Source organism: Giraffa tippelskirchi, chromosome 6 (assembly GCF_054371585.1).
Source record: "Giraffa tippelskirchi isolate mGirTip1 chromosome 6, T2T-mGirTip1v1.2.pri, whole genome shotgun sequence".
Taxonomy (NCBI): Eukaryota; Metazoa; Chordata; class Mammalia; order Artiodactyla; family Giraffidae; genus Giraffa; species Giraffa tippelskirchi.
Window position 1 is genome coordinate 98,746,501 of NC_137280.1, and position 15,833 is coordinate 98,762,333.

Sequence of the window (15,833 nt, forward strand, 5' to 3'; positions counted from 1 at the left end):
AGGCCTCTGAGGCTTTTATCGTGAAACGTGTCGCTGTGTCTGTAGGCCTGAAAAGAAATGGCAAAACGCGTGGTTTGCGGAGAATCGCGGAAAAATCTGAGCGGAGTGGTCAGGAAAGTGGCAGCTCTGGGCCACCGAGGTGTGTATACGCAAGTAACAGCCCCATGCCTCTGGCCACCTCAAAATTTCAGTCCTGATTTGATCCTAATAACCTCTCATTCTAACAGTCAATGAAGAAGAAGAGTCAGTGAAGGAAATAATGTGTTCTGATTTGGCTCTTCTCAGAACACAGAACCAGGAATTTGACTTAGGAAAGAGAGTTTGTTTTTTTTTTTTTAAAGAAGGAAATTTGGCCAAGTTGCCTAAAGGCAAGTGAGATATAATCTCCAGGAAAACATTCCCAGCATGTTGGGTGTTGATACAATTCATGCAGTATGTTCTTGTGGCTAATGGTGACCCCGTAGAGCCTTTCAGATTCTAAACAATGTGAACAATGATCAGGAGTGTGGAGAGCCAAGTCCAGACACTGCAAACTAATTGTGCTGTTTGTTTGTTAGCACTGAGTTAAGAGTTACAGGAGAGAAAAGCCTGCATGAAAATAGCACTAGTGAAGAGACCCAGGATGAGAAGATTGCTCTATTGAGTGTACGTATGTTTCTCTTCTGGTTCTTGGATAAACTTAGTGTAGAGACTAGTGGTACCTAATGTACCTCTGAAATAAAGTATAATATGATCTTTGTTCAATAGAGACTACATAACTTTCTAGTGTTTTTATAAATACTGATGCTGTGGCTTTAGATAGGGCCTTGAATTTCTGATTCTGGTAGACTCATAGCCATGCATTTTTATTTTTCTTTCCTTTGTCAAAAATTTAAGAAATATTCATTACTGGCTAATTTTCTGTGTGACAAATATAAAGTGCTTCTTAGTAATTCTGTTATGTTTGGTAACACACATTTCAAAGCCATTTTCATGTTTCCTCATTTGACTTTCCGTTAACAATTAGAAACAGGATTCATTATCATTAGAATATTATATAACTTCCTGATCTAATGTACTTAATATGGATTCTGTAAAATATTTTAAAGATATCTAGCAGTAGTTTGGGCTTCCCTGGTGGCTCATATGGTAAAGAATCTGCCTGCAATACAGGAGACCTGGGTTTGATCCTTGGGTGGGGAAGATCCCCTGGAGAAGGAAATGGCTACCCACTCCAGTGTTCTTGCCTGGAGCAGTAGTTTGGAGAAACTCAGATTTTAAAAATTGCTTGACTTATCTGACATTAGCATTAAATTTGATAGTCACAGTCCAGCATTTTAGCTTGCATATTTCTCTATGACATGTTTTTTGGGGGAAGGCAACTTTGACAAAATACATTTTTTAAAAAAGTCTTTCCCCCAGATTTTAATGGTGTTAAGTATCCCTAACAGATGATTCAAGATGTGCAAAAAGAATATTTAAGCAGTTCCTTTTAATTTTTGTATTTTCCTTCCATTTATTTTTTCATGTACCTTTAAAAACTGTGTTTTGGTTTTTTTTTTTACAAATTATTGTATAAATTCCTCTAACATTAAATAATCTTCAAAAATATGGTTTTTAGTGTCTGCATAGTGCTTTGTCTTATATATAGGCATACTGTAATTTCTATAAACTATTTTTTGTGGTTGAGAGTTTGAGATTGTTTCCAAGGTTTTGCTGTTTTAGATATCAGTAGATATCCTACCACAGAAATTGTTTTTATATACCTCAAATTGTTATCCTAAGATAAATATGTTGCAGTGGGTCAAGGGTTGGATTATGTTTAAAATTTTTATTTTATTTCATTCTGTCCAGTTGACACCATCTTATCTGAAACTTAAAAATATATATATAGATAGATATAGATATATAGATATATTTGATAGATGAAAAGTAGCATGTTGTTTACTTTCCATTTGTTTAAATGCTAGTAAAGTTGATACTTTTTCTCATTTTATTGGCCATTTGTGTAACTTTGTGAAATACTTATTCATTATATATTGAAGATAGTTGTACTTTCACACATATGTAACAAATATTTCCACATTTGTTTGTTTACCTTTTACTTTTGGTATTTTAGACTTATTTATCAATCATTTTCTTTTTATTTATTTTGCTTTTGTATTTAGAGGGGAAAAAATTCCCTCTTGCCTAGGGGATCAGAAAAATATTCATCTTCATCTTCTAGTTGCTGGTTTATCAGGGACTTTCCTTCCCTGGTAAAGAATCTGCCTGCAATGCAGGGGACCCCAGTTGGATTCCTGGGTCAGGAAGATCCACTGGAGAAGGGCTAGACTGCCCACTTCAGTATTCTTGGGCTTCCCTGGTGGTTCAGACAGTAAAGAATCCTCCTGCAATGTGGGAGACCTGGGTTCTATCCCTGGGTTGGGAAGATCCCCTGAAGAAGGGAAAGTCTACCCACTCCAGTATTCTGGTCTGGAGAATTCCATGGACTGTAGAGTCCATGGGGTCACAAAGAGTCGGACACGATTGAGTGACTTTCGTTTTCATAACTGCTGCTGCTAAGTCACTTCAGTCGTGTCCAACTCTGTGTGACCCCATAGACGGCAGCCCACCAGGCTCCCCTGTCCCTGGGATTCTCCAGGCAAGAACACCCGAGTGGGTTGCCATTTCCTTCTCCAGTGCATGAAAGTGAAAAGTGAAAGTGAAGTCACTCAGTCGTGTCCGACTCTTAGCGACCCCATGGACTGAAGCCTGCCAGGCTCCTCCATCCATGGGATTTTCCAGGCAAAAGAGTACTGGAGTGGAGTGCCATTGCCTTCTGAGCACTTTCATTTTCACTTTGCTGGTTTATCCCACAATAGTTATTTACTAGTATATTTTTGACACCCTAGATATGTCCACAGTATTATATTTTAAGATTTAATATTAAATATCAGATTACATCTATATCAATAAGCTGAAAAATGTTTTAAATATGAAAGTGATACACAAAGTTGACATTAGTTTTACATTTTTAAAATAACCAAATCAGTGTTTTTATAATATAAAAATAGTCCATCTCATAATTTGTGCTATATGTTTAATTCTTATTTCACATAGGAGTCAGTGACAGATGTCCTCCAGGCTGATAGTTGTTCATCAAATAGTAGACAAGTAACAGGTAAGACTGGCAACGTGAACTCCTTCAACTTACTTTCTTACAAACAGAAACACCCATTTGTATCTGTCTTATCTTCCCATCTCAGTAGAAAAGATGTCTTTCTCCTGGTCCAAGTTGAATCCTTCTGCCTGTGCTCTGGACTTCATCCTCAAAACCTTCAAACACAATTGTGATAAGTGTTACAAAAGTGAGGTAGACTTGACTGTAACTGAATTTAGTTGAAGAGATTAGGGAAGGCTTCCATGAGGGAGTGGTAATTTACTTGAGATCTGAAGAAAAGTAGAGCTTAACTATACAGAAAGATGAATAAAGAGAAATCCAGGCAGAGGGAACAGAGGAGGAAATGTGATAATAAGATAAGGTTGGACAGACCGAGACCATCCATAGCCTTGTAGGCCATGCCAAAGATATTTATCTTTGGAGCAACAGGAAGCTGCTGAAGTCTTTTAAATAGGGAATAATATGATCGTATTAGTTACTGTTTGGGAAGAAGCAGGAGTGGATGTAAATAGACATCCTTTGGGAGGCTACTGCAATAGTAAAGGGGAGGAATGATGGCACTTTATACTAACAGATGACACTGGAAATGGAAAGAAGTGGATATACGTATAGTTGTTGTAGGAAATGAAATTCACAGAATTTACAGATGAAGATTGAAGATGGAGGTGTCAAAGGTGACACATGTTTCTGGTTTGCATAACTGAGTGTAAGGTGGTGCCACCATTCACTGAAAAAAATCTTGTTTGAGGGAAAAATCATAAATTCTCTCTTTAATATATTAAGTAATGGGTGCCTTTAGGAGGACTAGTAATTCAAATAGGGAGTTGGATATGGAGAGCTGCTGATGGAAATTTGGTGTACTCGAACTTATTTTTGAAAACAAAAAAGGATGTCATTACTACACCAGAAAGCCTGAAGAATTCTTAAAGACAGATGAGATCAGACTGATAAATATATGAAGAGCAGAGAGAAACCACTGAAAAGGTAAGAGTAGCTCTGGAGATACACTTAACTCAAAACACTTGGTCAATAAATATGCTGCTACTGCTGCTACTGCTAAGTCGCTTCAGTCGTGTCCGACTCTCTGCGACCCTATAGACGGCAGCCCACCAGGCTCCGCCATCCCTGGGATTCTCCAGGCAAGAATACTGGAGTGGGTTGCCATTTCCTTCTCCAGTGCATGAAAGGGAAAAGTGAAAGTGAAGTCGCTCAGTCGTGTCCGACTCTTAGCGACCCCATGGACTGTAGCCTACCAGGCTCCTCCGTCCATGGGATTTTCCAGGCAAGAGTACTGGAGTGGGGTGCCATTGCCTTCTCCGCAATAAATATGAAACACTATAATAGATGGGACCCTGAAAGAGTTGTCAAGGTGATGGATTTAACATTACATTTAGGCAGTGTATGACCTGGCCCCCTTCTCATCTCCTTATATTGGAAACACTGGCAACTTAGTGCTTGCTGCCAGGTCAGAACCCTAGGAATTACTGCCTAGCATAGTGAACTCAGACTTCATTTTGGCTCCTTAGAATCAGTGTTGTAGTTGGAGTGAGAAGCAGAAGAGTCTGAAATAACTCCAGATTGCCATACAGATAGCAAAGGGGCAGAAAAGTTAAAAATATAGATTATGCTATACTTGTTAATCCCAGGGAAAAGATACATAATGGCTCTCTGAAGTGGGACTTCTGATATAGGAGACTTCCAGTGTGGATACTAGCCAAATAGAGCAGTGCCCCCACGTAACGTAGGGGTTCCCAGGTGGCTCAGTGGTAAAGAACCCGCCAGCAAATACAGGAGATGTGGGTTCGATCCCTGAGTTGGGAAGATCCCCTGGAGGAGGAAATGGCAACCTACTCCAGTATTCTTGTCTAGAAAATCCTATGAACAGAGGAGCCTGGTGGGCTACAGTCTATAGGGTAACAAAGAGTCAGACACAACTTAGTGACTGAGCTTGCACTCACTCCCATGTAGCCTGCAATGCCCAGAAAATACAGGAGAACATCCCCACTCAGAACATAAGTCCCCAGAATGTCGCATCACTCTTCTAAAATCTCCAGAGGTAGGTTGTTTTTTTCAGAATTTATATTCTCTGCCATATAAACAGAAATTCTCAAGTAGACATATGAACAGACAATCAAAAACAGTCAAATCTTTGAAGAATACCAATGCCATGGAAGAGAGGTCGCAAATGCACCAAACAAAAGAATCAACACCTGAAGGAATGATAGTAAACTTTAAATATCTCTTTAGAGACAAGAAGCAATTGAATCCATAATGTGATAGGCTGCTATAAAAAATTATAGTCCCTGGAAACTAAAAATATAAAATTTTAAAACAATAAATCAACCTAATATTGGGATGTATTCAGCTGAAAATCAAATTAGCTAGGTAGAAAATAGAGGAATTTTCTTAAAATATAGTGTCAAAGAACATGGGAAGTGCTTAACAAATGCTTTTCCCTCCTCCTTCCTTCCTTGCCTAGTTAACTTCCACTAGTTCTTCAAATACAGATTCAGGTGCCATCTCTTTTGGAAGCCTCTCCTGACTGCTCTTCTCTCTTTCTAGATGAGTTATTCTATCCTGGCAGTTCCATAGCACTGTCATAGGACTCAAAAAACAACAGTATAATTTTTGTTCCTCTAGGCCCTAAAGCTGTTGAGAATAAGCACTGCCTTTTATCTTCCAATTCCATGCTTGAGTCATAAGAAAATTTTAAATGCTTGTTGAATGAGTTTTCTACTCTATTTAGAGGAAGTAAACAATTTTATCATAATCAATATTTTAAGAAATTGTAGTTTAAATATATGATAAATGTCCTTGGTTACTAGCTTTATCAAGTTGATGTGTGAAAGGTATGAGAAAATAGAAGATAGACTGTGTCTAATTAACAAACTAGCTGTATCTGAGTTTGTTTGATATTTGATTGATATTTGAGACCTAGAATACTTTATACTAGAATAAAATATAAATTGTTAGGTTTTGAGCAACCCACAGAATTCTACTTAACATATAATTGTTTTAATTCTGTCTTGTAATCTAGAAGTTTTGCAACATGATTAAAATTAACTCAGGATTTCATATTTAATATGGAGGATTGAACATATTTATTTATTCCTTCTGAAAACACTGAAATATCAATAAAGGCATAAAAAAGGCATGAGGCCATAATGTAGAGAAAAAGAGAAGAAATCTTAGCTGACAAGAGATAATCAACAAGTTTGAAATCTGCAATGTAAATGTATTAAGTTTAATAGTCCTAACAGGAAAAAAAGGCTGAAACCTAGGACAAACCATGAAGTGAAACGACGCAGGCTGAAGGTTAGGAATTAGAGACATCACATATTCCACATATTTATGAAGGAATAGGTAGAGATAATGTTGAAAATAGGATTTTTGGAAATCTTTAAAAGTAGCAGTTAGATGCTTTGATCCCTCCCCTAGGACGATGTAGCCAGGCAGCTACTCTTATTCCCACCATGGCTGTCCAGAGACATTGAAGCAAAGGGATGCTCAGTACTGCGAGGGCAGGGATGTTACACTGAAAACTAGCAGTGAGGGGTGGGAGGAGGAGGGAAGGGAATTAAGTAAAGTCTGTTTACTTACCTCAGACTCATCACACTCAGGAAAATACACCCCAGTTAAGAGCCTGGAGGGTTCCTCTCTTGGAAACTTCTCTGACCAGGAGAAGACTTACATTCTGACCCTTATGGCAGAAAGCAAAGAAGAGCTAAAGAGGCTCTTGATGAAAGTGAAAGAGGAGAGTGAAAAAGTTGGCTTAAAGCTCAACATTCAGAAAACTAAGATTATGGCATCTGGTCCTATCACTTCATGGGAAATAGATGGGAAAACAGTGCAAACAGTGTCAGACTTTATTTTTTGGGCTCCAAAATCACTGCCGATGGTGATTGCAGCCATGAAATTCAAAGACACTTACTCCTTGGAAGGAAGGGTATGACCAACCTAGATAGCATATTGAAAAGCAGAGACATTACTTTGCCAACAAAGGTCCGTCTAGTCAAGGCTATGGTTTTTCCAGTAGTCATGTATGGATGTGAGAACTGGACTATAAAGAAAGCTGAGCACCAAAGAACTGATGCTTTTGCACTGTGGTGTTGGAGAAGACTCTTGAGAGTCCCTTTTACTGCAAGGAGATCCACCCAGTCCATCCTAAAGGAGATCAGTCCTGGGTGTTCATCGGAAGGACTGATGTTGAAGCTGAAACTCCAATACTTTGACCACCTCATGCAAAGAGTTGACTCATTGGAAAAGACCCTAATGCTGGGAAGGATTGGGGGCAGGAGAAGGGGATGACAGAGGATGAGATGGCTGGATGGCATCACTGACTCGATGGACATGGGTTTGGGTAGACTCTGGGAGTTGGTGATGGACAGAGAGGCCTGGCGTGCTGTGATTCATGGGGTTGCAAAGAGTCGGACACGACTGAGCGACTGAACTGAACGACCTGGTTCCTGTCCAAGTACCCTTCAGTAAAGCCCATACTGCTTCCTAAACCTCACTTATGAATCCAGAGTTTTCAGCTGCTATTTAGTGCCTCATTCTTAAACATTCAAGAATTACCAGACATTTAAGGAATTATACAAATTTTATATGCATAAAATAAAAGTTAGATACCAAATAAAAAGAAACTTGAAGAACATAGACAATGCAAGAAAAAAAACTTTTAAGTCATATTTTCACTATTATCCTGAGTGTGATGAAGAAACATGTCCATGAAACAAGTGTAGGCTACAATAAAAAGGAGCATTCAAGAAACAAAAAGAATTCTTAAAAATATGAAATCAGGAATAAAACATTCTATGAAGGATTGGGTGATCAATTTAAGGAAATACTCCAAAAGTTGAACAGATGTTAAAGAGAAGATAAAAGAAATAGTGGTGACACAACTCTGTGAGTAAACTAACACCCACCAAATTGTATCCCTTAAAAAATTGGGATTTATGGAATATGAATTGTATTTCAATAAAGCTGCTATTTTAAAAAGAAAAATTATAACCTGAGTCCAGGCATTCTAATATCTGAAAGATGGTAGCTCCAGATATTATAAAGTAAACTGGAATGGAATTATTAAGCACATGAAACTAGAAATTTTTTTAGAATTAAAAATGATCATGAGTGCACATATTGAAAGAGCCCACCAACTGCCCATCACTATGAATGAAAAAGACCCACACCAAGACACAATGTCATGTAATCTAAAAATCTTCAGGATAAAGAGAGAAATCCTTCCGTTTTTCAGAGGAAAAAAATTACCTATTGCAAATAAGCAATCAAGAATGTGAATAACATTGAACATCTCAGAAGCAACTCTAGAGGCTAAAACATGGTGGAAAAGTGCACTTTTTCTGAGGAAAACTGACTTCACAGAGACAGGATAAATCCTCACCGAAAACTTGTTTTAAATTTAAGATTAATGATGCCACACAAGAGGGTGTGAAAAGGTTTATTACTGATATAATGAGGCCTCCTAGAGAGGAGAGTGTCTTCCTGAACAGGACTGAAAATGGCTTGAGAGAGCAGGAAAAGGAGTTGGGGTGTTTAGGTGGTTAGAGTGGGGCTGGGATGCTTTAACTTGCCATTGTTGCCAGAAGATGAAACACCAGGGCTCATCGACTTGTACAGATATGGGACAGAAGGGGAACTTGGAACAGTGAGGTTTAAATCTGTCAAACACTAAAGACTGCATCAGTCTTTTTAATATACTGGCCTAGAATTCTGTACTCAGCTAAACAATCACTCAGGAAGATAGTATAAAGAAATTTTCAAACAGGTCTTCTGTGCGCCTTTTCTTAGGAAATGAAGAAGATATTCCAACAAAACCAGAAAGGAAATCAATAAGGAAGAAATGAAATCCAGAAATCAAAGGCTCTAATACATGAAATATATAAAAGAATTTCTTAGGATCATGGTAAAGGGAAATCCCAGGAAGACAGTGGTAGTTTTTAAGAGGTGGTAGTTTTTGATAAAAGCTTGTAGAACTGACTTTTTAAAATGTATAGTATAATTTGATATAAATGTAATTTTAAAATGCATTTACATTTCTTACTTGTGACACCAGGAGCAGCCTTCTATTATTATAGTCAGGAACATTTGTTTATTCTTTTCTCTGCCAAGTTACCCAGGAGGTGAGTACAGGGCTTCCCTAGTTTCTGAGCCCAGCTTGAGTTCTGGAGTTTGGTGGAAGGATTTTCTCTCCTGAGAGTGGTATTCATAAAATTTTGAGAGATGGAAGGCATGAGAGATGTGGCAACCGAGAATGAGAAGGATGAAGACAGTCAGAAAAGTAGCAAGGACAGGGAAGGACACTCTGGGACAGTTGAAGTAGGGGAAGAGACAGATACTCAGAGGAATAGCCTGACTGTGACATCAGAAGAGGTGAAGAAGGATGGTAGCTTGCTTGAGTCAGTCAATTTAAGTGGTGCACTGGTGGCTGGAGGAGGTGGCCACATTGGAAACAGTTGTCAACATTAAGGAGGGGGTTGGAGTGAAAGAAAAAGATGTGGGAGGTCAAAGTGGGAAGGGTAAAGAGTTAGTCTTGGGTAGGTAATGAATGAGCAGAGATAGATATAAGTCAACTCTAGGGCAGAAGATAATGGGTTTTAAGAGTGATGCTCTCCTTTCATCCCTTATCCCATACTCCACCAGTTTCTGTTAGTGTTGACCTCTGTTTTATCATGTTAGGAATGTTTCATAAATGCTGTCTGTCTATAGTAGAGTATATTTTCTCTTTTCTTACTAAACCTTCTGGTTCTTCAAGTAAATACTAAGTTCTATCCCTGTCGTTAATTGGAAAGATTTTCATTCTAGTCTACTCTCATGAGGATGACTTTAAGACTTCTGAATTAGAGAGATTTTCTGTTCATATATTTCCCCCAATTTCCTATTGAGATGTTTGTTTTCTTATTATTGAATTTTCGGAGTTCTTTATATTTTGGATTCCAGTCCATTTACAAATGTTTTCTCTTACTCTGTGGCTTGTCTCTTTCAAATAGAAGGTTTAAACTTTGATGAAGCCCAATTTATCACTGCTTTTGTTTTATGAATCATTCTTTAATTGTTAAAGAAATTGTTACCTAACTCAGTGTCATGAAGATTTTATCCTCTGTTTTTTGTAGAAGTTTTGTAGTTTTAGGATTTGCATTTAGAATCATGATGCATTTATAGTTAATTTTTTATATGATGGAAGATATGAGTGCAAGTTATTTTATTTTGTTTTGCTTTTGCATGTGGATATACAGTTGTTCCAACATAATTTGTTTGAAAGAATATCCCTTCTCCATTGAATTGCCTTTGCATCTTGGTCAAAAATAAGTTACTCTTGTGCATGTAAGTCTGCTTCTGGACTCTGTTCAGTTCCTTTGATCTATGTTCTCTTGAATCTATGTTTATGCTCATTGTTTTTTAACTAGAATCACCCTTTCTTCTTCTCAGCTAGTCAGCTTACAGTTAGTGGGTTACTCGTATATAAAACTTGCACTTGAAAAATTAGGTATACATTTTATTTATTTATATTTATTATAAATATTTATTTATAATATTTAAATATTTATATTTATTATAAATATTTATTTATATTTATTATTAAAGTATACTCGATAAAATTTGTATTTTTGAGTCAAGAATTATAACTAAATTGAAGTAAGGAAGGAATACATTTATTCCTTTGAAAAACTTTGAAAAACAATGGAAGGGGTTTATATTGCATTTTCTTTATATCAAAAGTAGACTGATTTTCTAAGATTGAAATTCAAGTACAATTTAAGATTGTATACAATTGCATGCCTTTTCAGTTTTATGTGTAATTTTACATTACTAGTATACAACTGCATGTATATTTCTACAAGTTTAAGTTCTTAGGATTTTGAATCTGTTTACTGTTGAAACATTTTACTCTTTTTGCTTATTTATTCTATAGGACTAAGTTTGCAGCATGATATTTCTGGCTCTCTTCTAAGTTATTCATTTACAGACTCTTCTACAGAATACAAGAGTTCTGAAGAGAATTTAAGTAGCTTCCCATCACCTGAGCTCTTCAGAGGATCAGATTATTTAGGTGAGAAAATTTCAACCTTAAGTTGCTCCCCCATAGAAACTGCTCCTTTGTCTACAAATTCTGCAATGAATAATGTTCCTTTTGAGAAAGTATACTTATCTTCCTCACCAAAACCTCTTTGCCCAGTAGCCATTGTGTTCCACACTCAGTCACATAGGACTATAGATCAAAACCCCCCAGATCAGGAAAAGATGAAGAGATTAGCGTTTACATGTAATACATATCCAGTTATTAATATTAAGCAGTTATATACATAACATACGTATATTCTCTTGAACTATGGGTTATCTTTTATTTCCTATACTTCTCAATAGTTCACAGGTTGACTGGACCATCTCCCTGCTTGAATTTTTTCTACAAATTATCAGTTATTTACGTTTGCCATATGTATAATGAACAGCCTTTGGTTAATGATGCAGATTGAACATATGCCTTCCTCCACAACTTTGTGCAATGGCAGAAAATGACTTTTTTAAAAAGACATAAACACATAAAAGTAAAGAGAATGAGAAAGAATAAAGCATAAAGTTTGAAAAGCTAGAGAGCAAATGGTCTGATAAAGTGGACTTGAAAAAGCTGAATCCTGAATCAACAATGGGAATACCCCAGAAACAAGCTAGTTTGTACAATACTATACTATCCCAGAAAAGCTTTCAATGTGGCTTGTAAAATACTTGTAAAAAGCTGTGTCCAAAAACAAAAATTGTGGTGACTTCTCTTTCTCCTTTCCTAGAAATTTATTCTTTGGGGTGTTTTGAAACAGAGGGACCCTGAACTGGAGGATCCTAAGCACTGTTAATAGCAGGGAAACCATGGTATTTTGAAATGTTGTCATTTACCTTCTCATAGCCTCATGGTGGGTGAAGTTTACTTTCTCACTCTTTGGCTTTGGGGTTGGCCATATGACTTTGGGCAACATGGATATCAGAGAGTGAAACATAAGCAAACTTTTGATATGTACATACAAAAGATTTTGCACATACATAGTATGTACATACATAGATTTTGTCCCCCTATCCTTTTGCTATCATGAGGAAAATACAAATCTTCTTCCACTTATGATGGAAAAAACTCTTAAGCTGAACCATTGTGAGTCAGGGAGCATATGCATATCCTAATTAGCCTCTACCTCTGTTGAACTCCAGAATAAGAGATACAGAGCAGGATAGCCCTGGGCAGACTGCAGACTTCAGAGAGCTGCCCCAGTTGATCACCCGACCTATAGCCTGAAGCAGAGCTGCTTGAGCCAAATAGTAGACAGGTTTAAGAAAGAAATGCTTTCATTTTATGCCATTGAGATTTCAGTGTTATTTATTATATAGAAAAAGCCAACGCCAACTGCTTCAGATACTGTAGTGAATGCAGAAAGGGGTAGTTAAATGCAAATGTACGTTCCAGATTGTGGGACTGCTCACCCAATGCTTATTCTCATCCTAACCCAATAGCCCATTTCTCTATTCAGCTTCTAGAATGGTAGCACCCAGAATTGAAACTTCCAGGCAGGAAAATGGAAGTTTTTTTTCCTGAGAAATATGAGCAACCCTAAAGAAAGTATCAAAAGATACTGACCTCAGTAGTGCTTCAGTGAAACTGACAGGAACCCTACAGTGAAGTTGCCTATGTGGCCAGCCCCAGGTAAGCCATAGAGATCCCACTTAGCCATTTAGGGCCCCCTCTCAAATATGAGCAGAAGACAAGGACTACCAGACTTCTGATGAATTTTCTGACATAAAGCATAGAGGTCAAAACAGCAAAATATGGTAGTAAGTCAGTAAGGTGTTGGAATAGTAAACCCTAGACTTGCCTTTCCTCTTGGATACACCAATTCAACAACAATACATGGACTAATTCCCTTTGTGAGAAATCTCAAAACTAGTTGAGTGACTCCGACACCCCAGGCAAGCTTGAAACCAGTCACATCAAAGCAAGTAGAAAAATTCAAGACACCCTTTCATCATAATTCACATCTGCCATACAGCACCATACAATTGGCAGGAAACCTTCAGCTCCCAGATTTTCCCTAGGGAAGGAGGGAAAGGACTGAACCGTGTGCCAAAAGCTCTCAATTATTTGGGGATAACCAAAGAATGGACTACTGACTTGTCTGCCTGAGAATGCTGGTGGGACCTGACACACTCTAGAAGCCTGATGAGTGCTGAAACAAAGATACCAGTTTATCCTAGCATGAGAACATTCACTAGATCCCAGCTTCTCTTTGGGGAGGGAAAGATTTAGACTGTGTTCAACATTCCAACATTTCTGGGACTGCCCAAGGGACTAGCTTTCGTCTCATGTGTCTTAGAGCAGTGATAGGACTTGTTATAGTCTAGATGCCTCGTGGCCACTGAAAACAAAGACTCTGGTTTGAACTAGCTAGAAAGTTTGAGAAGATCCTGGTTGGAAAGATTGGTGAAGGTCTTCTCCTGTATGAGGCCTATCTGTTGACAGACTGGGAAAGCTGGCTGTTTTATCTAATATGCAGACACCAACACAAATGATTAAAGAGAAGAAACAGGGAAACATGGTCCAAAAAATGAGAATAAGGTAAATCTCCAGAAACTGACTCTAATTAAATGGAAATATATGAACTACCTGAGAGAGAATTTTAAATGATTGTCATAAAGATGTTCAACAAATGTTCATAAAAACTCAGGAGAACAATGTATGGAAAAAGTGAGAATTTTAAGAAAGAGATTGTTTTAAAAAGAACCAAAAAAGAAATCTTAGAGCTGAGAAAAACAATAAATGCACTAAGAAAAAAGAAAAAAAAAAAAAACAGTAAAAGATCAATTGGAAGAAAGAATCAGCAAATTCAAAAATAAGTCATTTGAAATTATTCAGTCACAGGAGCTAAAAGGAAAAAGAATATAAAAGAATGAAGAAAGTTTGAGACTTACAGAACACAAGAAAACAGATCAGTGTATGCATTGTGAAAGTCCTAAAGGGAAAAGGGAAGTGGGGAGGGAGGGAGGGAGGGAGAGGGAAAGGGCCAGAAGGTTTCTTCACAGAAATGGTTGCTGAAAACTTCCTAAATCTGGAGAAGGAAGTGTACATCCAGACCTAGGAACCCCAACAAACCTCAAGTAAGATGAACCAAAGAAATTCACATGGGGTCACATAGTCAAACTGTCAAAAGTCAAAGAGAAAGAACTTTGAAAGCAGCAATTTAAAAAGCGACTTGATATATACAGTGAGACCTCATTAGACTATTTATGGATTTCTCAGCAGAAACCTTGCAGGCTAGAAGAGAGTGGAAGTAAATAGACAAAGTGCTGAAAGAAAGAAACTTCCAACTAATAATATCGAAACCTGCAAAACTGTCCTTAAGAAATGAAGAAAAGATAAGTCCAGACAAACAAAAGCTGAAGGAGTTAATCATCACTAGCCCTGCCTTACAAGAAGTGCTAAAGGGAGTTCTTCAAGTTAGAACAAAGGACTCTAAACAGCTATGTAAAAGCATATGAGAGTATAAAACTCATTGGTAAGTATAAAGACAAATGCACTGATACTATAACAGTGATATATAAGTCACTCTTAATTCTAGTATAAAAGTTAAAAGACAAACATATTAAATATAATTATAAAAATATGTTAATGGATATACCATAAGAAAGGTGGTAAATTATAGCATCAGTACTGCAAAATGTGTTTGAGGGGTGAAGTAAAAGCGTAGAGTTTTTGTTAAATTGTTATCAGTTTAAAATAGACTGTTAAAACTATGTTTTATGTAAGCCCCATGGTAACCACACACAAAAAGTACCTATAGAAGATACATAAAAGAAAAATAGAAAGGAGTCAAAGTATATCAATATAAACTAATCAGTGAAAGAGGAGCATAGCAAGAGAGAGAAGAGGGGCAAAATAACTATAAAACAGAAAACAGTTAACAAAATTGTAATAGTAAATCCTCCTCTATCAATAATCCTCCTATCAAAAATATAAATGGATTAAACCCAATCAAAAGAGGAAGAGTGGCTGAATGGATTGAAGAAATAATCCAACCGTATGCTGTTTACAAAAGACTCACTTAAGATTTAAGGGCACACATAGACTGAAAGTAAATGGGTGGTGAGAGGCACTCCATGTAAACTGTGACCAAAAGAGCACAAGGGGTTATACTTACATCAGATAAAAAATAGACTAAGTCAGAAACTTTTATAAGAGACAAGGAAGAATGTTGCATAATTATAAAGGGATCAATTCATCAAAAACACTCAACAGTTACGAAGAAATATCCACCCAACATCAAAGCACTTAACATATAAGGTAAACACTGGCAGAACTGAGGGTAAGAATAGGCATACAGTCATAGTAGGAGACTTCAATACTCCCACTTTTAATAATGGATAGAACATCTGGACAGAAAATTAACACTTAACTGATTTCAAAGTCTATTGCAAAGCTATAGTAAACATAACATTATAGTACTGGAATAAAGACAGAGATATAGACCAGTAGGACAGAATAGAAGGCCCAGAACTAAATCCATAAAGACATTTGATCTTTAACAAGAGTGCCAAGAATACACAATGTGGGAGAAATAGTCTCTTCAACAAATGATGTTGACAAAACTGGATAGCCATATACAAAAGAATGAAATCGGACCCTTACCTTATACAAAAA

The 15,833-nt window shown here is 37.1% G+C and overlaps 1 protein-coding gene across 3 annotated transcripts in view; it reads left to right on the top strand.

Moving 5' to 3' along the window:
- The window catches only part of MEIKIN (meiotic kinetochore factor), a 124,428-nt gene that overhangs the window by 477 nt on the left and 108,118 nt on the right, over window positions 1-15,833 (top strand). For all 3 annotated transcript variants that reach the window (XM_081500214.1, XM_081500215.1, XM_081500216.1), the window contains exons 2-5: window positions 46-139; window positions 558-645; window positions 3,082-3,142; window positions 11,073-11,210. In XM_081500214.1, coding sequence (XP_081356340.1) covers window positions 46-139; window positions 558-645; window positions 3,082-3,142; window positions 11,073-11,210 — 381 coding nt within the window. The remainder of the gene's footprint in view (window positions 1-45; window positions 140-557; window positions 646-3,081; window positions 3,143-11,072; window positions 11,211-15,833) is intronic.